The 21648-nt window shown below is 59.6% G+C and overlaps 2 protein-coding genes across 2 annotated transcripts in view; one reads left to right on the top strand and one right to left on the bottom strand.

The window, feature by feature from the left end:
* Window positions 1-238: 238 nt before the first annotated feature.
* LOC127586977 (E3 ubiquitin-protein ligase pellino homolog 1-like) lies at window positions 239-15414 on the bottom strand. Its single transcript, XM_052045038.1, has 7 exons — window positions 15203-15414; window positions 7761-7919; window positions 6375-6504; window positions 4870-4971; window positions 4586-4783; window positions 2932-3120; window positions 239-933 (listed from the first exon to the last, which is right to left on the bottom strand). Exons 2-7 carry the CDS (start codon window positions 7916-7918, stop codon window positions 355-357), a joined length of 1356 nt encoding a protein of 451 aa, XP_051900998.1. The 5' UTR covers window position 7919; window positions 15203-15414; the 3' UTR covers window positions 239-354.
* A 4294-nt stretch (window positions 15415-19708) lies between these two features.
* The window catches only part of bbs1 (Bardet-Biedl syndrome 1), a 37733-nt gene continuing 35793 nt past the window's right edge, over window positions 19709-21648 (top strand). Inside the window, exons 1-2 of the mRNA XM_052045235.1 lie at window positions 19709-19934; window positions 20785-20858. Coding sequence (XP_051901195.1) covers window positions 19915-19934; window positions 20785-20858 — 94 coding nt within the window. The 5' untranslated portion in view covers window positions 19709-19914. The remainder of the gene's footprint in view (window positions 19935-20784; window positions 20859-21648) is intronic.

Raw genomic sequence — 21648 nt, 5'->3', positions numbered from 1 at the left:
GAAATGTGTGGCCCCCTTGGCTCTATCCCCGCCAACTGGGAGAGTGTACGGGAACCTGGGCTAAAGATAAGGCAGAGTTAGAGAAACCCTGTCAGCATTTGTTCCAAGTTCTTCCTCTCTAAATTATAACTTGTTAGGGGGAAACTAAAACCGAAAACACTCGTCAGGTAGGTCAGCGTCAAACAGTCAACGTTTCAGAACTGTGACTTGGCAAGCAAATGTTTCACACTTCTCAATATTAGATATACTTAATTTATTTTTTTATAAAAGAAACGACAGGTGGTTCTGCAGAACTGCGGTCAACCGAGAGTGGCGGGGAGGATGGGCCGGGGGTCCAAGGGCGAAGGTCGCGGTTCAGTCGAGTGGCCCCTGGTAGATTAGCTTAACGTAGCCTTTCTCTCCGGTCAGCCAGGTGGCACAGAAGGGACAGGCGGCATGGAAGGCGTGGGTGCCGTGGGGGAGCGGGATCCGTGACCAATACTTCACCGTCTTGGCGGAGCAGACGTGACCGCAGGGGCAGAAGGCGTGGCTGGGCGGGCCGGCGTCGAGGTAGGACCCCGCCTCACTGCCCATCCACAGGGGAACGTATGGCCCCACCCGCCGGCACAGGGGGCACTCCCGCTCGTCCACGCCCCCGCCACCGCCCCCCTCCTTGCGGCAGCCCCAGCCGTGGTAGCCGTGGACGTGGCCGCAGCTGACGTAAACCCAAGGCTGCTGCTTCTCGATCACCTCGCGCCGCGCCAGGCTGGGGAAGGCCAGCGTGCTGAAGCCCACTGGGCACTGCGGCCGGGCCGCGTTCACCTCCTGCCGCAGAGCCTCCAGCTGCTTCAGCGTCGGCGCGTGCTCCAGGCCCCGGGTCGTGCGCCACAGCAGCGTGGCACCACACAGGTCGATCAGCGAGCCGTCCTGCAGGATGTTGGATTCGTTCTCCACCTGAGCATGGGTGGGGGCAAGGGTGAGAAAATAAAACCACACCATCCCGTCACACGGCGTAGGGTGAAGCTCCCTCCACACCGTCCCATCACACCCGGGGTCAGACACAGGGTGAAGCTCCCTGTACACCGTCCCATCACACACCCCCAGGGTCAGACACAGAGTGAAGCTCCCTCTGCACCGTCCCATCACACACTGCCTGGGCACGGGTCAGCACCCATCTGACTCCATTCACTGGAGCTAAGAGGCGGTGGAGAGAGTTGCAGTTTTCATTTTGCCGGCGGGGGGATCAGTGATCTGTCAGTGGAAGGAAGGGGAATCCATCGGTGTCTGTGCGGGTAAATACAGCTGGGGAAGGTGGAAGATGGTGGCGGTGGAGCTGCTGGATTTACGGAGGCTATCTTGTGGCTTCACACAAGGAAATGCACTCCCCACCCCACTTTGCTGACGTGGGTCAGGTGGGGTGAAGAAAATTTGTTAATTCTAGGACTTTGGCAAGGCCGAGACACCTGTCAGCTGCTGTGGGTGAAGAGGCCAACCCCACCCCCCCCCTTCCCCACACACAGAGACCGGGAATCCCAGGGTCCTGAGGCTCAGAGAGAGACGTCTTCCCCACCCTACCGCTGCCCGCTGTCCCAGGAGATGGGGGGAGTATCCTCAATGAATGTCTGCTGCATCACACAGCTCTTAGTCTTGGGCTGTGTTGGGTCTTTGGTTAATCGGCCTGAGTTTCACTGGTTCCACCCCTCCTTGCCCAAGGTGCTCCACTCTGCCCCTGCAGAGGGAGTGGGTCAGTCCACAGTCTCCCCCTTCACCCCCGACAGCCTCCAGACCCTGTACACGGGTGCATCTTCCCAGATGGCATGTGCAAGTGTCACCTGCGCTGCTCTGCGGGAGTTGCCTTTCCAGGGTCTGGGACGCGATCACCTCCCAGTCAGGAGGGAGGGGGTGGTATAGGTGTCTGACGGAGTGGACCAGGTGACGGAGGAGGGAGGAGCAAGCTGTTCTCCCTCGGGGCTTGTAGTTGACGATGAGTGTCGAGAGGGTTCTGGGCACGGGGGTGACCCACTGGGCTGCTCCCCCCCCCCCCCCAACCCACTTGCCTGGAGTTGCTCGTCGGACACAGGACCCAGGACCTTCCTCGGGAGCCGGTCCCGCCCAACGTGAGCTGTCCCTCGGGAATTTCCTCCGTGCCATTCCACCCCGTGCGGAGGTGTTTCCTGTACGGGCAGCTCCTGCACAGTCTCCACCGCCTCGTCTGCCATGCGGACACACTGTGGCGGTTCGTTCCGTCATCCGAGGGGGTGCTATCTACAATGGAGCCCTCCCCCTTTATATTGGGGACCTGGGGCGGAGAGTGTTGCACAGAGCAGCACCCGGCAAAGGTTCAAAGCTGGTTCACGGACTCCCAGTCCGCCTGCAGCCTTGAGGACGCGGAGTGTGAGTGTTCGTCTCCGGGTGTCCGTGGAGAGGGAGCACGTGGTGTCCACTGGCCGTCTGGGTTTCCCTCTGGGACCAGTGGGTACCACGGGGGGCTGCAGTGTGCCCTGGGCACCCAGGACAACTTCTTAACTGCTTTGTTGCTGATGCTGCAATCAAACGGGTAACCTTCCGCCATCCCTGCCCCAGGATGCACGGGCAGGACTGCTGCACGGACCGTCATGGCCTGAACGCGTTCTGCCAGTATTTCGGACAGTTCGCCAAAGACGGGCCTTGTGCAGTGTGGGACAGGACGCCAAGGAGCTTGAACAACAATCAAACTGGTGGAGGGACCGGGGTCAGGCAGCATCTGTGGAGGGAATCGTACAGTGGACGATTCGGGTCGAGACCCTTTTATCTGCACCGCACTTGAGCAACGTTCAGCTCTGGTCACACAGGGAAATGAAACCTGCCACACTTCCAATTTTTGGAATGTGATCCAGAAACATCATCAGACTTTATTGGAATCAGTTCCCTCTTTCCCCCTCTCCCAGCAACACCAAGAGACAGGCCACCTACCAACTTGCCCCTCTGCTGGGCCGACCTCGTCTCTCGCAGGGCGTACACCTTCCCGCAGACGGAGATCTCTCGCCACGTGCCGGGAGCGGAGTCCTCGGAGAAACCGTGCGCCGGGTGCATGACCAGAACGCCGTTGGTGGTGAGGCCGTCCATCAGCCCGTCGGTGGTCCGCCACTTGGCTGCCCTTTCCTGGAGGTGGACGAGGAGGAGAGGGGGAGGTGGGGGTGAGAGGAGGGACAGGCACAACCTGAGGAGGGCACCTCCTTCGTCCGAGTCCCACGGGAGCTCCCACACCCGTGTGTTCCCGCACTCTCTTCCCTCCGTCAGAAGCTCACCGGTTCAAATGGTTCTCCGGAGAGGGAACACGATATCCCGACCACTGGCAGTGCTGATGGAGCGCTGCGTCATGGGTTGGGCAGTGCCAAGTGAGTGCCCACACTGCTGGTTGAATTGGGCATTGAAACCACCCTGCCCCCCTCACTTGAACACGGAAGATCCCGTGAAGCTGTTCAGGGTCACACCCTCCAGGACCCACGTCACCCTGCCTCTCAAACTGATCTTGGAACCATTTATCGCGACTGGCTGCGGGAGCTTGCTGTGTCCTGACCACCTGCCACACGCCCTCGTCACCGCAGCTGAGGCACAGCAGATCTCGGAACATCCCGTGTTTGTGGGCGGCCCAGCAGAGAGGCAAATCCACGGCAACGGGGCCATCCAAACCGAGAGCAGGAGCAGGCCTGGTCGGAACTTCCAGTCCGCCTCTGGTAACCTCTCAGTCAGTCGTACAGCAGAGGAACAGGCCCTTTAGCCCACTGAGTCAAGCACTATCAGGTCCGTCCCCTCTCTGGCCTTGCCTCTTCACATGTCTGTCTGATTCCACCACCTCGTCTGGCAGCACGTTCCAGGTATCAACCACTCTCTGTATAAAAAGATCCAGAGCTCAGCGGGTCGAGCAGTGTCTGTGGGGGGGGGGGGGGGGGGGGCAACTGCCGACGTTTCGGCTCTCAACCCTGCATCAGGAAACGTCGACAGTTCCTTTCTCCGCCATAGACGCTGCTCGACCCGCTGAGCTCCTCCAGCAGATTGTTGCTCCAGATTCCAGTGTTTGCCGTCTCCTGTGTCTCCAGTTGAACCCTTTCTCTCACCTTAAACCCATGCCCTCTTTCTGTTTAATGCACCCACTGGGGGGGGGGGGGGGAAGGAAGATTCGGTACATCTACCCTCCCTATACCTCTCAATCTTCTGTCAGGTCACCTCTTGGCCGCCTCCGCTCCGGGGAATACAAGCCCAGCCTCCCCAATCTCCGTCCCCTGACTAAAGTCCTGGTGAAGCCCCTCCGCACCCTCTCCAGCACAACCACATCCCATTGTGTGGTGACCAGAACTGCGCACACTTGCTCCCAAGTGCGGTTGAACCAATGTACGGAAACATTGCGATGTAATGTCCCAGCGACAAATGAAGGCGAGCATGCCATAAACTGCCTTCACCGCTCCACCTACCTGTGGGGGACTTGGACCACCAGCATCTGTCCAGTTCTGCCTGGATCATACTTGAGGGATCTGCTCACACAGCCCAATGAGACAAAGGGTGTCAGAGGTTTACCACCCAGCACCTTCACCAGGCTACTCCCAACCCCGACCGTCGACCCACTTACCCCGAGGAAGATGTTGTTGGAGGAGTCGAATCCGGCCGCGTAGACGCGCGCGGTGTAGGGCGGGTTCCGGTCACAGGTGATGCGACAGGCGAACCGGGAGATGGTGCTCTGCAGAGTCTGTGCCTCACCGTTACCCTGAGAGCTCGGGGCTGTGTCGGTGACCACAAAGTCGATGAGAGTCTCCGTGGAACGGCCGATCTGTAAAGGCAGGTTACGCGCTGGCGGTGAGCTTGGTTAACGTGCGATCCAGCACTCCCCCCCCCCCCCCCACCAGACCCGGTTACCTGAAACATGTCGGTGTTGCTGTCGTGACTGTACTCCACAATGATGGACTGGCTCCGGGAGAGAGTGTACGACACACTGTGCTGCCCCATGTTGCTCAGCGCCTGCAACCCAAGCCGAGGGTTTAGTCCGCGGATATCTTGCGCAGCGCACGGGGAAACACGGGCTCCGTCCGAGGGTTTGGATCCCGATCCTCGACCCTCGTGTTCCAGGACGGACGCACTGCTGCGCGCCAGTGCACTGGCGGGGAGGGAGGGAGTACTGCGGGAGGGAAGGGCGGCGGGGAGGGAGGGAGTACTGCGGGAGGGAAGGGCGGCGGGGAGGGAGGGAGTACTGCGGGAGGGAAGGGCGGCGGGGAGGGAGGGAGTACTGCGGGAGGGAAGGGCGGCGGGGAGGGAGGGAGTACTGCGGGAGGGAAGGGCGGCGGGGAGGGAGGGAGTACTGCGGGAGGGAAGGGCGGCGGGGAGGGAGTACTGCGGGAGGGAAGGGCGGCGGGGAGGGAGGGAGTACTGCGGGAGGGAAGGGCGGCGGGGAGGGAGGGAGTAGTGCGGGAGGGAAGGGCGGCGGGGAGGGAGGGAGTACTGCGGGAGGGAAGGGCGGCGGGGAGGGAGGGAGTACTGCGGGAGGGAAGGGCGGCGGGGAGGGAGGGAGTACTGCGGGAGGGAAGGGCGGCGGGGAGGGAGTACTGCGGGAGGGAAGGGCGGCGGGGAGGGAGGGAGTACTGCGGGAGGGAAGGGCGGCGGGGAGGGAGGGAGTAGTGCGGGAGGGAAGGGCGGCGGGGAGGGAGGGAGTAGTGCGGGAGGGGCGGCGGGGAGGGAGGGAGTAGTGCGGGAGGGAAGGGCGGCGGGGAGGGAGGGAGTACTGCGGGAGGGAGGGAAGGGCGGCGGGGAGGGAGGGAGTACTGCGGGAGGGAAGGGCGGCGGGGAGGGAGGGAGGGGGCGGCGGGGAGGGAGGGAGTACTGCGGGAGGGAAGGGCGGCGGGGAGGGAGGGAGTACTGCGGGAGGGAAGGGCGGCGGGGAGGGAGGGAAGGGCGGCGGGGAGGGAGGGAGTACTGCGGGAGGGAAGGGCGGCGGGGAGGGAGGGAGTACTGCGGGAGGGAAGGGCGGCGGGGAGGGAGGGAGTAGTGCGGGAGGGGCGGCGGGGAGGGAGGGAGTACTGCGGGAGGGAAGGGCGGCGGGGAGGGAGTAGTGCGGGAGGGAGGGGCGGCGGGGAGGGAGGGAGTAGTGCGGGAGGGGCGGCGGGGAGGGAAGGGCGGCGGGGAGGGAGGGAGTAGTGCGGGAGGGGCGGCGGGGAGGGAAGCTGTCATCTCGGGCCAGTTTCCTCCAGTGGCCTGATCGCGAGATCTTTCTGTGCAGGATTCAGCCGCCACGTTTCCTGCACCGCAAGGACACCCGCGCGGCCACGAAGAACGCTGGTCTCCAAGGCGCTGCAGGGATGCCCCGGGAGGTGGGGAACAGTTCCCCTTCCCCTGCCCTCCCCCACACCCCCCAACCGAATCGGAGGTACCTTCGAAGCCAGGGGCGTGGACGTAATGTGAACCACGTCCGGTTTGACACCATTTGCGCTCGGTCTCTTGTACAAGGCCATCCGACTCCGCCGCCGCCCTCTGTCGCCATTCCCCAGTGACCCATTGTACCTGCAGGGAGAGAACTGATCACAGCATTCCGGCCGGGCAAGGCAGCGGGGGCCTGCGGCGGGTCTGGATCCTTCGCACAACTGCCCGCCAGAGGTTTCGCCAGCGAGGGAGGATAAAAGAAGCCTGTTACGTGAATGGTGGGAGAGGGATCTGGGTCCCAGTGCAGGGCTCACCAAAGGCTAGTGGGTACTGCAAGTAATCGTGACAGCTCACAGGGTGTCGGCACCAGTGGAACCTAACGCAAAAGTGGGGAACTGATGGTTCCGTTGTATAGGACAACGGTGAGATTGTAGCCGGAGAACTATGTATCACGGTCGCTGTTGTTCAAGAAGTGAATGCACTGGGAGCAGTTGAGAGATGAGCAGATTGTCTCGTGAGGAGAGGCCGAGCATGTGATAGAGGAGCTGACTAAAATGTACAGGATGGGTGTGGAGAGGACGCTACCTCTCCTAGTGCGAGAACCTCAAACTAGGGGCTCAACTGGATAAAGACAAGGAGCTGCTCACTGACGGCAGAGATGAGACAAAGTTGTGTTTCCCTCTCTTCCACACACACAGGGCAGTGGGTACGTGGAACGAGCTGCCCGAGGAAGTGGTAGAGGCGGGACAAGTGCAACATTTAAAAGACATTTGGATGGGTGCGGGGGCAGGAAAAGGTTGGAGGGATGTGGGCCAAACGCTGGCAGATGCAGCCAGCTGAGTTGGGCACGGACGAGTTCCCACACTGTGCAGCTCTCAGGGACTCTCCCTCCGTGGGCAGTGGAAGCAGAGGTTTTAAACACATCGAGGGAAGAGGCGGTTGGATCCCTGATAAGCAAACGGGTGGCGGGTTACCAAAGGTTCGCTGGGGATGTGGAGATGAGATCAGCTGAGGTCCTGTAGAACGGGGGAGAGAGCTCGGGAACAGGGGAGTGGGCTTGGGGATGGGGGAAGGAGCCCTGGAGCGGGGGAGGGAATGGGGGCTTGGGAATACGGGAGCGGGCTCGGGAAAGGGCACGAAATGCCGACCTTGCTGGTGAAGCCAAGATCCCGAGAAATGATCTTGATGAGTGGTGGGGTTTACTCGGGATGTGACCAATTTCTGTTCCTGTTTGCTGGTTATATCTTCCGGGGATTGTCAATAGGAGGATGGGCCGTGGCCAGAGGGCACTCAGCCCCTCAAACCTGTCCCACTGATATCTCAACTTGCTGGCAAGTTTCCACGGAACTGACCAGCACGGGTGAAGGAGAGGCGGAGGAGACCGACGCAAGCCTTACCCCAAGACGATGACCTCTCCGTACTTGGTGATGTCTTTTTTGGAGGGGGAGTGCTCGGGGCCGTCTGCCGTGGGCGGAGGCTGGGAGGCGCGTGCGCAGCTGCTGTGCAGATCCAATGCCTGGGCGGTGACTGCTTCAGTGCTGCCCTCCAACACCATTCTGGGCAGGGAAACACAGGTGGAGAGGCAGCGTTAGGACTGCACATCGCCGGCAGTGTCCCGCGTTAGGACTGCACATCGCCGGCAGTGTCCCGCGTTAGGACTGCACATCGCCGGCACTGTCCCGCGTTAGGACTGCACATCGCCGGCAGTGTCCCGCGTTAGGACTCTACGTGGCTGGGAGTGACTCCCCCCACTGGGAGCAGTCGAGGAGTTTCCCTCCAGTCGCCAGTGAGCGACTGACTGGCACAGGTCAGATGCAGAGTGAAGCTCCCTCCACACCGTCCCATCACACACTCCCAGGGTCAGACACAGGGTGAAGCTCCCTCTACACCGTCCCATCACACACTCCCGGGGTCAGACACAGGGTGAAGCTCCCTCCACACTGTCCCATCACAGTGACAGCACGGACTTGGTACAGCAGTGGTGAGGCACGTTGCAGTGTGGTGCTGTGCGGGGACACAGTGAAGCAGTGGGGGAGGACGGAGGAGATGAAACGCTGCTGCAAGAATGCGGTGTGCCACGCCTCACTGAGGTACGTGGTACGTCAAGGTGCAGCGGGAAATGGTAATGAGGAATGGCATGTGGTGCGATACGGCGGGAAGCAGTGGGTGATGCGATGAGGCCGTGTTCAGTAACGTGGGGTATGGTGAAAGCAGCTCCCTGAGCAGATGCAGTCAGCTGGTGATAAATGGACAGAGAGAAAGATCGGGAACACACTCGGGCAGAAGCAATCCTTGTATTTCTGAGGGAGCTGGGTCCTGAGTGAAAACTGTTCACCTGGTGCTTTAATGACAGCCTGGAAAATCTGTGTGGCCCTGGCTCCCTCGGTGAGGAGGAGCCTGTCTCACAGCAGCCTTGCTCTGTGTAAATGTCGTGGGTGCAGGGGGGTAAATCCAAAGTCCAGGCCAGCGCTGCGGGAGGGGCGGCGAGGAGGGAGCACCGCGCTGCGGGAGGGGCAGCGGGGGGAGAGAGCGCCGCGCTGAGGGAGGGAGCTCCACGTTGCGGGATGGAGCTCTGCACTGAGGGAGGGGCTGCAGGGAGGGGACAGTTTAGAGATCAGATGTTCAACCAAGGTCGTGTATTTCTCAAATTTCTTCCAACTGAGGAGATCACTTGACACATCAAGTCCATGCCGGCTCTTGAGTGGTCACATCAAACCCCACTGTCCCCTGTAACCTACTCTCTGTAAACCCAGCAACTTCCCTGAACCTCCCCCCCAGCTCATAAACCACTCCCCCCACCCACCTACCCCAAACACCACCCCCCTCACCTACCCCGAATGTCTCCCCCAACTCACCTACCCTGAACCTCCCCCACCCTGAACCACCTAGCTCGGTTTTGGGATGTGGGAGGAAGCCCACGGGGAGAACGTGCAAACTCCACACAGACAGTGCCGGAGGTCAGGATTGAACCCAGGTCTCTGGCGTTGTGAGGTAGCGGCTCTACCCGCTGCGACACCATTAGGCCCAGGGTCGGATGAACTGAACAGTCCTCACATTCACTGCTGGAAGGAGGGGCTCGCCCCGAGGTCCTTGATCCAACACCTCCTCCCTGGCCATCGCCCAATCCCTGCCTACTTTGTCTCTGCATTGTTGCTCGTGGGAGCTTGCTGTGCATGAACAAACTGCCTGGTCCTCCAGCGGGATGGGGAAGGGGTCAGAGCCCCCTTGCCCGTCCCGGGCAGACTGGCGCCAAGCCTCTGTTGCCCTGTCCGGTGACACCATTTCCCAACTGCCCCCGTGAATGGGAGCAAGGGGTTGCTGGAGGTTGGGTCTCACCAGGGGTTGGTAGGAGGGGGGATTGTCCACTCCCTCGGGTGGGACACCCCACCCAGTGCAGCCTCTTGGGACCCCACGCTGGAGCCAAACCACGGAAGGGCTCCCAGCTCCTTCCTACACTCGTCACGTAGCACGCAGCTCCTCCAAACCACTCCGACGCTCTGACCCGTCCCCCTCCCTCTCCCGATGGTTCCCCTCCTCCCTGTCCCTCACTCCAACTACCTACGGCCCCAAGCCGGGCCACTCCCTCCCCGTGATTCTGCTCCCACCTCCCCCCTCCAACCCTGACCAGCTGTGGGAAGGATCCCACAACGTCGCTGCTCCCTGGGTGAAGGTCAGACCCGGACCCAGACCCATCCGTGGTCAAGCACTGGGAAATCCATCCCTTCCACCATGACCTCGCTCGCACAGGCACCCCTTATCGGAGAGATGTTTGGGGCTGGGACATCTATGCAGTTTGTAACACTGCTTCTATGAATGTTGCAGCTCGTCAAGAGGCCACAGTCCCTCCCTCTCCCCACGTCCCCCTCCCTTCCCATTTTCCTCCTATTCCCTTCCGGAAGCTCCTGTTGAATCCGCTCAGTGTGTTCCCGATCACGACAACTTGCCGAGGGAGGGCATTAGCCAGGGTGAAAGCACACGGTCTTTTTCCCAGGGAGGGGGTAGTTAAAAACAAGAGGGCAGAGGTTTAAGATCAGAGGCGAGAGATTTAAAAGGGACATCAAGGGCAGCTTCTTCACGCAAAGGGGGCTGCGTATTTGGAACGAGCCGCCAGAACTAGGGCACATCAGCAATGTTTAAAAGCCATCTAGATAAGTCCAAGGAGAGGAGAGGTTTAGAGGGCTGTGGGCCAAACGTGGACAGCCGGGACCAGCTCGCTGGGCAACACAGCCAGCATGGACGAGTTGGGCCGAAGGGCCTGCTTCCATGCTGTACAAGTCTATGACTCTGTACCCCTGCACTCCCCCTCAGCTTCTGTCACTGATCACCTTCACTCCACCAGAACCCCTCCCATCACGTGATTGAGAATTTCTTGCAGAGAAAGAGGCTGTTTAGCCAAACAAAGTCCACCTCCCCTCCTCTCCCAGTCACCCTGCAAACCACCTCTCCGTTTGCCGGACTGCACCCGATGTCTGGACGGAGAGCAGCATCCTCGCGAACTCTGCTGCAGCTTTTGCCCCTCACTTTGAATCTCTGCCTCCCGGTCCTCAATCTATCCATGACCGGGAACACTCCTGATTCTGAGCTCCTCCATGAATCTCCCCAACACGGAGGTCCTCCAACCTCTCTCCATTCAACCCCCCACCCCCCCAACACACACGTCCTTCCAAAAGCGCAGCGGCCAGGACCATGCAGCTGAGGACCAACCTGTGCTTTATTACAGCTTTTGCAACTCCCCTCGTCATTAAAGCCTCATAATTTCTAAAAAAAAATCCTATCAACGTGTTTGCTAAAACCCCCCAAACTCTCTTTTAAAAATTTTCCGTGCAGCCACAGGAGATGCAACACTTGTCCATTGCCTCTTCCTTCGCTTCCCCACTGTCCGGTCTCTCCGGGTGAAGCAGTGATTCACTTGCACCTCTCCCGATCTGGTGTCCTGCATGCGGTGCCCACAACGCGGCCTCCACGCCGGAGAAACCAAACGCAGGTCGGCTGATAGGTCTGCGGGGAACGGCAGGAGTGACCTTGACCTTCCTTCTGCCTGCCCCCTTCTCTGACCTCTGTCAGAGAACCCTCCCACTCCGACCTCTGTCTTGTGGCCTCCTGTACTGTTAGAAGAGGCCCAGCACAAGTGCAAGGAACAACCTTCTCTTTCGTCTGGGCTCTGGGAATCGGTGTAAGGTAACTCGCTTTGTATCAGAACTGGCTGTTTCTCTGTTAAGTCATTGTGTGACTTTTGGCTCAGTTTCTCCCTCTCTCATTAATACTTTGACCCGCTGGCCACGTCTCACAGCACAACATACAACACTTCATTGGGTGTATTTTCACCATCTCTCTCCATTAACCCATTTGACCGCAGCAACCCTGGTCTCTCCCTTTCACAGATATTTCCTTTCTGAAGCATGAACTGTGTCTCTCCCCACAGACGCTGCCTGACCTGCTGAGTGTTTCCAGCCTCTTCTGTTTTTATTTCACATTTCCAGCATCTGCAGGTTTTTTTTGACTTTCACTTAGAATGGTATCATCTACACTCCCTCACCTTCCCCGTTGAAATTCTAAACTTAATTCTTTGCCTGAAGTGTCCTGTGTTGTTCTGCCCTTCACCTCTGTTACTATCCTCCGCACGCTTTTACACCTGCATTCTTGGGAATAACGCCTCCTGTACAGACAAGAAACCCTGGGCAGTACAGAAAACAGCAGGGGCAACGTTCTGGGATTAGGGATCAGACATTTTGGAAAATGTGTTCCTTTTTGGAATTCTCAATCCTGAGGAATACAGAATAATGAAGGACGTAAACATCTTCCCAGAGCTGAGGTGCAGAAAACCAGAGGGCGTGTAGAGGGGATCTGGGGAAGACTTTGACCCTCACCAATTTTTATCGATGCACCACAGAAAGCATCCTATCCGGATGCATCACGGCTTGGGACGGCAACTGCTCTGCCTATGACTGCAAGAAACTGCAGGGAGTTGTGGACACAGCCCAGCGCATCACGGAAACCAGCCTCCCCTCCGTGGACTCTGTCTACACTTCTCGCTGCCTCGGTAAAGCAGCCAATGTAATCAAAGACCCCACCCAGGTCATTCTCTCTTCTCCCTGCTCCCGTCGGGCAGAAGATACAAAAGCCTGAGAGCATGTACCACCAGGCTCAAGGACAGCTTCTATCCCGCTGTTATAAGGCTATTGAACAGTCCCCTAGTACGATAAGATTGACTTAATCTAACTCATTAGGACCTTGCACCTTATTGTCAGCCTGCACTGCACTTTCTCTGTAACTGTAACACTTTATTCTGCATTCTGTTATTGTTTTCCCTTGTACTACCTCGATGCACCGTGTAATGAAATGATCCGTATGAATGGTGTGCAAGACAAGATTTTCACTGTGCCTTGGTAGATGTAACAATATTACACCAATTTACAGTTGAAACCCGGAGGTGGGGTTGGAAACTGGAACGCACTTGCTGAGGGGGTGGTGGAGGCAGAGATTCACAACATGAACAAAGTCTCTGAAGGAGTATTTGAATCGTTGGGGCGGATAAGGCTACAGAGCCGGTGCTGGTAACCGGGATTAGTGCAGGTGATACTCAGAGCGTCGCATAGCATGGAAACAGGCCCTTCGGCCCAACTTGCCCACGCCAACCACAATGCCCCTCTAAGCTTGTCCCATTTAGCACCTATCCCTCCAAACCTTTCCTATCCATGTACCTTAAATGTCATTACTGTACCTGCCTCGTCTACTTCCTCTGGCAGCTCGTTCCACATACCCACTGCCCTCTGTGTGAAGAAGTTGCCCCTCTTGGTCCCATTTTTAAATCTTTCCCCTCTCACCCTGAAAGCTTCACCTGGGTGTTCGATGGTCACCATGGACAGTGGGCTGAAGGGCCTGTACATCTCCCCACAGGCAGAGCCGATCATCGCTCTCTGTGATCTTGATGGTGGGATGAACCCTTGGTCCCAGAGCTCAGGGAAGCCCCCACTGTTTAGAGAGTGTATATTATGAGGAGACACTGAGGGAGCTAGGGCTTTATTCTTTGGAGAGGAGGAGGATGAGAGGAGACATGATAGAGATGTACAAAATATTAAGAGGAATAGATAGAGTGGACAGCCAGCGCCTCTTTCCCAGGGCACCAATGCTCAATACAAGAGGGCATGGCTTTAAAGTAATGGGTGGGAAGTTCAAGGGAGATATCAGAGGAAGGTTGTTTACCCAGAGAGTGGTTGAGGCATGGAATGCGCTGCCTGGGGCGGTGGTGGGGGCAGGTACATTGGTCAAATTCAAGAGGTTACTAGATAAGCATATGGAGGAACTTAAAATAGAGGGATATGTGGGAGGAAGGGGTTAGATAGTCTTAGGCGAGGTATAAAGGTTGGCACAACATTATGGGCCGAAGGCCCTGTATTGTACTGTTCTATGTTCTGTTCCTCTCCCAGTATTGGTGGCGAGATCCCTCGCATCCGCTTGGGAGACGTGGCACTCCCTCAGCCATCCAACGGTGCCCTGCACAGCCCTCAGGGCATCCGGTCAGACTGTAGGGGCAAAGACCCATGGCCTGGTTCCTTGCGTTGGGGGTGGGAGGGAGTGGATGGTGGGGCACCGTGAGAGGAGGTGGGGGGAAGGAGAGTTCCTGGAAGCAACAATGGGCTTTGAGAAAGGCTGGGTTTGTGTGCGTGGAGCTTGCACCTCCTCCCTGTGACCCCGTGGGTTTCCCCTGGGTGCTCCGGTTCCCAACCACGCGTGGGATGGGTGGGTTAATTGCTCCCTAGTGTGTGGGTGAGGGGTGGAGTCTGGGGGGGGGGGTGATGTCAATGGGAACGTGGGAGAGAATGAGTTCCAGGGACTGGAATTAGTGTAAAAATGAGATCTTGATAGTCGGCACGGACTCGATGGGCTGAAGGGTCTGTTTCTACTGCCGTGTGACTATGACTAATCACGGGGGGGGGGTAGCAGCAACCGTCAGTCACCATCCTCTGTCCTGATTTAGCTGTTGATTTGGGAGGGGGAGTTCGAGATTTGTATGTTTACACCCCCCCCCCCCCCCACCCCCACAAAGGTTGCAACCCCTTGCATGACACTAATTCCCATCCCAGACCCGGGTACAATCCTCCACCTCCAGCACCGCACACAGTTGAGGCTGCACCGGGATCAGGGGGTCAGTTTAACCCGACACCCTTCCCAAACACTTCCCACTGAACTGATGCATCCAAAACCTCCGAAGTGCAGGAGCAGTCGGGGACCATTACAAATAAGTCTGCAAGATTGACGGAGAACTTGAGAGATGCTTTGCCCCGAGAGGCAAGGAGGGGGGTTTACCAGAAGGGCACTTATTGCACAGGGGGGAGGATTCATGCAAACATTCGACCCCAGAAGGAGTCGGCAGTGGGTGCACTGAAGAGGCCGGAACCGCTAACACAGGTACTGCGCTGCGTGGAGCCAACCAGTCATTGCGTAATTACTAAAAGGGAGTATTTACGACTGATATCCCGTGGAAACAGCCTCATCTCGTACCCTTGGCCCTCGGGCGAACGGGGGGAGGGAGATGAATCAGATACAGTCCTCGATCTGATGTATGCACGAAAAATAATCAGCCTGTCTCTTGATGGGATGCGTCGCCCCCATTCTATTTACACCCCGCACTGACAGCGAAAATTAATGTGTAAATACATACCGTGCAAAAAGAGTGACGTTCCTGCCAGCCCCGTATTTTTAAGGATAATGCAAATTATATAAAAAGTGCAAAACAAACTAGCATTTATTCCACTTATTTTTTTAAAAAAACATGCTGCAGTGAGTTACTGTTTAATGGGAGACAATTTTTTTATACATGCAGAATAAAGAGCTGTACCCTGTGCTGTTGCTAAAGGCTGTCCAAGCGTTGCTGCTCCCAGGTTGGTTATTTGACCGGCTTCCAAGTGCCTCTGATTTCAGTGCCACTGCCGCCGGCAGCCCTGCAATCTCCGCGGTGAAACATTGCTTCTCCCCGCCGCTTGCAATCTCTCCAGCAAGAACGGCTCCCTTCCCCGGACAGACCCTTTGATTGACAGCCAGGTCTGGGCCCTGGAAACGCCCCGCTCCGCCCTCCCATTGGTCGCTCCGCCACACGCATGGTGACGTTGCGCATCCTTAATGAGACGCGACGTCACGGCGAGGCGGCTCTGGCGCAGCGGGGGGGGGGGGGGGGGGGGGGGGGGGGCTCGGCCCGTCGACCCCCGTGCTAGCTCTCTGCAGCAGCCTGGGAGTGGAGTGTCGGGGCAGTGCTGAACCATGTGCACACTCAGTGAATGGCCCTCTGAGGCAGGAGGTGGTGGGGGACACTGCACTGCTGGAGGGGCAGCGGTGGGGGACACTGCACTGCTGGAGGGGCAGCGGTGGGGGACACTGCACTGCTGGAGGGGCAGCGGTGGGGGACACTGCACTGCTGGAGGGGCAGCGGTGGGGGGACACTGCACTGCTGGAGGGGCAGCGGTGGGGGACACTGCACTGCTGGAGGGGCAGCGGTGGGCGACACTGCACTGCTGGAGGGGCAGCGGTGGGGGACACTGCACTGCTGGAGGGGCAGCGGTGGGGGACACTGCACTGCTGGAGGGGCAGCGGTGGGGGACACTGCACTGCTGGAGGGGCAGCGGTGGGGGACACTGCACTGCTGGAGGGGCAGCGGTGGGGGACACTGCACTGCTGGAGGGGCAGCGGTGGGGGACACTGCACTGCTGGAGGGGCAGCGGTGGGGGGACACTGCACTGCGGGAGGGGCAGCGGGGGGGGACACTGCACTGCTGGAGGGGCAGCGGTGGGGGACACTGCACTGCTGGAGGGGCAGCGGTGGGGGACACTGCACTGCTGGAGGGGCAGCGGTGGGGGACGCTGCACAGCAGGAGGGGCAGCGGTGGGGGACACTGCACTGCTGGAGGGGCAGCGGTGGGGGGACACTGCACTGCTGGAGGGGCAGCGGTGGGGGACACTGCACTGCTGGAGGGGCAGCGGTGGGGGGACACTGCACTGCTGGAGGGGCAGCGGTGGGGGGCACTGCACTGCTGGAGGGGCAGCGGTGGGGGACACTGCACCTGCTGGAGGGGCAGCGGTGGGGGGACACTGCACTGCTGGAGGGGCAGCGGTGGGGGGACACTGCACTGCTGGAGGGGCAGCGGTGGGGGACACTGCACTGCTGGAGGGGCAGCGGTGGGGGACACTGCACTGCTGGAGGGGCAGCGGTGGGGGGACACTGCACTGCTGGAGGGGCAGCGGTGGGGGGACACTGCACTGCTGGAGGGGCAGCGGTGGGGGACACTGCACTGCAGGAGGGGCAGCGGTGGGGGACACTGCACTGCAGGAGGGGCAGCGGTGGGGGCACACTGCACAGCAGGAGGGGCAGCGGTGGGGGACACTGCACTGCAGGAGGGGCAGCGGTGGGGGACACTGCACTGCAGGAGGGGCAGCGGTGGGGGGACACTGCACTGCAGGAGGGGCAGCGGTGGGGGACACTGCACTGCAGGAGGGGGCAGCGGTGGGGGGACACTGCACTGCAGGAGGGGCAGCGGTGGGGGGACACTGCACTGCAGGAGGGGCAGCGGTGGGGGCACACTGCACTGCAGGAGGGGCAGCGGTGGGGGACACTGCACTGCAGGAGGGGCAGCGGTGGGGGCACACTGCACTGCTGGAGGGGCAGCGGTGGGGGCACACTGCACTGCAGGAGGGGCAGCGGTGGGGGGACACTGCACTGCAGGAGGGGCAGCGGTGGGGGCACACTGCACTGCAGGAGGGGCAGCGGTGGGGGACACTGCACTGCAGGAGGGGCAGCGGTGGGGGCACACTGCACTGCAGGAGGGGCAGCGGTGGGGGACACTGCACTGCAGGAGGGGCAGCGGTGGGGGGACACTGCACTGCAGGAGGGGCAGCGGTGGGGGACTGCACTGCTGGAGGGGCAGCGGTGGGGAGACACTGCACTGCTGGAGGGGCAGCGGTGGGGCGACACTGCACTGCAGGAGGGGCAGCGGTGGGGCGACACTGCACTGCAGGAGGGGCAGCGGTGGGGCGACACTGCACTGCTGGAGGGGCAGCGGTGGGGGGACACTGCACTGCTGGAGGGGCAGCGGTGGGGGACACTGCACTGCTGGAGGGGCAGCGGTGGGGGACACCACTGCTGGAGGGGCAACGGTGGGGCGACACTGCACTGCTGGAGGGGCAACGGTGGGGCGACACTGCACTGCTGGAGGGGCAATGGTGGGGGGACACTGCACTGCTGGAGGGGCAATGGTGGGGGGACACTGCACTGCTGGAGGGGCAGCGGTGGGGGGACACTGCACTGCTGGAGGTGCAATGGTGGGGGACACTGCACGGTTGGAGGGGCAGTGGTGGGGGGACACTGCACGGTTGGAGGGGCAGTGGTGGGGGAACACTGCACGTTTCTAATTGTGTTCTTTCTTGTAAAAATTGTGCATCATTTATATTTTTCTTGTGAATCCTGCTTATCTGATGCTCTGTGCCTGTGATGCTGCTGCAGGTAAGTTTTTCATTGCACCTGTGCACACATGGACTTGTGCATCTGACAATAAACTCAACTGTGACTTTGAGACATCGTCCACCCTCTGCCTCCACAGATGCTGCTGATTTCCTCCAGCAGTTTGTTTTATGCTGTGTGTGCGTGTGCTTGTGTGAGAGAGAGAGAGAGAGGACAACATTCTGCAAAGTCCCAGTGTCATGCCCCACGGTTCAGTGAGGTGATAATTGGAAAGAAATGAAAAGATAACAAGGGAGCGTCACAAGTGAGCATCAAGGATCTGTCCCGTCAGTGGAGTGGGAAGTTTTATCTGCATCAGAGGCAAGAGATGCAGCCACAGAGTCACGGCTTGTAGTTAATTATTAGACAGCATTTCATTTGACGCCTTTTGTCATCAAAGGATGAGAACATTTTGTTATCATCAGGATGAATCTGCCAGTTTTTTTTTGTGCTGAGTCTCTTGTGTATTTCAGCACGGTGTCGATGGTCTGTGAGCTGACCTGTGGCAGGGACTGGAATTGATCATAATTATTACTAGCTGCTAAATGGTACAGTCTGGGGTTTATATCTTGTGAGCGGGAATCACGAAAGCAAAAGGAGAGCAAATTCCTTTCTCTGCTGTTTCAAAGACCCCGGGAAGACCCGGCTGAGATTCACGGACGTCTTCGGCAGAAGGAGGGGCACTAGGTAGATGGTGGTGTCTCAGGGCATCTTTACAGCCAGCACACAAACAGGCCCTTCAGCCCATCGAGCCTGTACTGCCAAGCACCCACTAACACTGATCCCATTTTATTCTCCGCACATTCCCATCGTCTCTCCCCCCCCCCCCAGATTCTGCCCCTCACCCACACACCGGGGGAAAGTTAACCCTCCCCACCTCACTCCCTCCCTCCTCTATCCTTTACTCTCTCCCCCACTGCCCTCCCCCTCCCCCTCCCTCACTCCCCTCCCCAGACTCCTCACTCCCCCCTCACTCCCCAAATTCCTCCCTCCCACTCTGCTCCCCTCCTCTTCCCCAACACCCCCTCCCCCCCACACCCCCTCCTCCTCCTCTCCCCTCACCCCCACCCGCCTCCCCACACCCCCTCCTCTCCCCTCACCCCCACCCGCCTCCCCACACCCCCTCCTCCTCTCCCTTCACCCCCACCCGCCTCCCCACACCCCCCTCCTCTCCCCTCACCCCCACCCGCCTCCCCACACCCCCCCTCTCCCCTCACCCCCACCCGCCTCCCCACACCCCCTCCTCCTCTCCCCTCACCCCCACCCGCCTCCCCACACCCCCCTCCTCTCCCCTCACCCCCACCCGCCTCCCCACACCCCCCCCTCTCCCCTCACCCCCACCCGCCTCCCCACACCCCCTCCTCCTCTCCCCTCACCCCCACCCGCCTCCCCACACCCCCTCCTCCTCTCCCCTCACCCCCACCCGCCTCCCCACACCCCCCCTCCTCTCCCCTCACCCCCACCCGCCTCCCCACACCCCCCCCTCTCCCCTCACCCCCACCCGCCTCCCCACACCCCCTCCTCCTCTCCCCTCACCCCCCCCGCCTCCCCCACACCCCCTCCTCCTCACCCCCTCCTCCCCCTCACCCCCTTCCCCCACACACCCCCTCCTCCTCCCCCTCACCCCCCTCATCCCCTCCTCCTCTTCCTCCCCCTCACCCCACTCCCCTCCTCCTCCTCACCCCCCCTCGTCCTCACCACCCCCTCACCCCCCCTCGTCCTCACCACCCCCCCTCACCCCCCTCGTCCTCACCACCCCCCCTCACCCCCCTCGTCCTCACCCCCCCTCGTCCTCACCACCCCGCTCACCCCCCCTCCTCCTCGCCCCACCCCCTCCTCCTCCTCCTCCTCCCCCCACCGCTCAACTCCTCCTCCTCCTCCTCCCTCACCCCGTCACCCCCTCCTCCTCCCTCTTCTCCCTCACTCCCCCCCACCGAACCGTGAATCCAGGGCGGTCCATGGACGGAACCTCTGTCCGGGGGCGCGGGGGGACGGGTGTCGGAGAGGGACCGGAAGTCGGTTGCCGTGGAGACGAGGCCTACACAGAGCGCGGAGGCGCGGATCATGGCCGAGGGCGGAGAGAAGTGAGGGGGAGGGGGGATGGTCAAAGTGAGGGAGGGTCCGGTGGGGAGGGGGTCAGGGTGAGGGAGTGGGTTCGGTGGGGAGGGGGTCAGGGTGAGGGAGTGGGTTCAGTGGGGAGGGGGTCAGGGTGGGGGAGTGGGTTCGGTGGGGAGGGGGTCAGGGTGAGGGAGTGGGTTCAGTGGGGAGGGGGTCAGGGTGGGGGAGTGGGTTCGGTGGGGAGGGGGTCAGGGTGAGGGAGTGGGTTCGGTGGGGAGGGGGTCAGGGTGAGGGAGTGGGTTCAGTGGGAGGGGGTCTGGGTGAGGGAGTGGGTTCGGTGGGGAGGGGGTCAGGGTGAGGGAGTGGGTTCAGTGGGGAGGGGGTCAGGGTGAGGGAGTGGGTTCGGTGGGGAGGGGGTCAGGGTGAGGGAGTGGGTTCGGTGGGGAGGGGCCTGGGTTTGGGGTGGTTTCAGTGGTGGAGGGGGGTTCAGGTGTGGCTGGTCAGTGAGAGGGATTGTGGAGGGTGAGAGAACATCTTTGGACCGAGCAGCCTCACGTGGGCAGCTTCATTTATCTGCTGGGATCTGTCTGAACACACACTGGCCGCACCCTGTCAGCACCCGCTGTGGATGCTTCAGGATATCCTGAGCCTCATTAAAAATGGGAGTAAAGCAAGGCCCTATTTCCTGCCTGTTGTTCCTGTGACTGGCTCGATATCTTCTGGCACTGACATCCAGGGGATCCTTCCGTGAGGCAGAGGGAGGATTTACTTGTTGCTCCTTCTCCCTGCAACTTCCAAACCCATGTGTTGGTGTTGAACATGGCTTCCATCAACAGTACTGGGTGATTGACAATCGTTTTGTGTTATTCCCTGTAGCGAAGCCCATGCAAAATGGTTGGATGCTCATTATGATCCTGTGGCGAATCTCTTCACCTTCTCCTCCTGTGTGGGTAGGTTAAACAGTTTGTTAATGCTGTTGCGCAGCACATTTTTGGCTCTTTGTCCTCACCCCCCACCAGTCCCATCGTACCTGTGTTCCAATCCCTCCCATTGCCCAGCTCCTCCCTGCCTCTGTGAAGAACTGTCCAGATGAAGGGTCTCTACCCGAAATGTCGACAGTCCATTTCCCTCCATAGATGCTCCTGACGCTACTGAGTTCCTCCAGCATCTTGTGTGTTGCCTCAGTGAGGAATGGTTATCATATTAAAGCTGACAGTAAGAAATTAGGACAGATGACCAAAGCTCAGTCAAAGAAGTCAGCTTTCGGCAGTGTCTTAATGGAAGAGGTGGGAGGGAGGGAGTTATAGAGCTTGTTGCCTTGACAACTGAAAGCATGAAAGATTGATGGAGATCTGGAGATGCTCAACTGGCCACAATCTGTCAGTGTTTCCCTTTGTAATTTGCTATGTAAACAGTCATGATACTGTTGCACACCTTGTCACTAGACGGCAATCTTGCCAAAGTGTCTTCTCCCTCTTGTAAACACATAGAAAATTACTGTGCTCAGTTCTGGTCACCTCACTACAGGAAAGATGTGGAAGCCATAGAGAGGGTGCAGAGGAGATTTACAAGGATGCTGCCTGGGATGTGGAGCATGCCTTATGAAAGCAGGTTGAGGGAACTCGGCCTTTTCTTCTTGGAGAGACGGAGGATGAGGGGGGACCTGATAGAGGTGTATAAGATGATGAGAGGTATTGATTGGGTAGATAGTCAGAGGCTTTTCCCCAGGGCTGAATTGGT

Source organism: Pristis pectinata, chromosome 38 (assembly GCF_009764475.1).
Source record: "Pristis pectinata isolate sPriPec2 chromosome 38, sPriPec2.1.pri, whole genome shotgun sequence".
NCBI classification, from domain to species: domain Eukaryota; kingdom Metazoa; phylum Chordata; class Chondrichthyes; order Rhinopristiformes; family Pristidae; genus Pristis; species Pristis pectinata.
This window is presented reverse-complemented; position numbering and strand designations above follow the sequence as displayed.

Excerpts from the sequence above, each read along its gene's own strand:
- LOC127586977 (XM_052045038.1), bottom strand. The coding sequence starts at position 7,918 with ATGGTGTTGGAGGGCAGCACTGAAGCAGTCACCGCCCAGGCATTGGAT. Across the intron at positions 3,121-4,585 it reads CCAACAACATCTTCCTCGGG|GAAAGGGCAGCCAAGTGGCG; the intron begins GTAAGTGGGTCG and ends GTCCACCTCCAG. Across the intron at positions 934-2,931 it reads CCCAGCAGAGGGGCAAGTTG|GTGGAGAACGAATCCAACAT; the intron begins GTAGGTGGCCTG and ends ACCCATGCTCAG.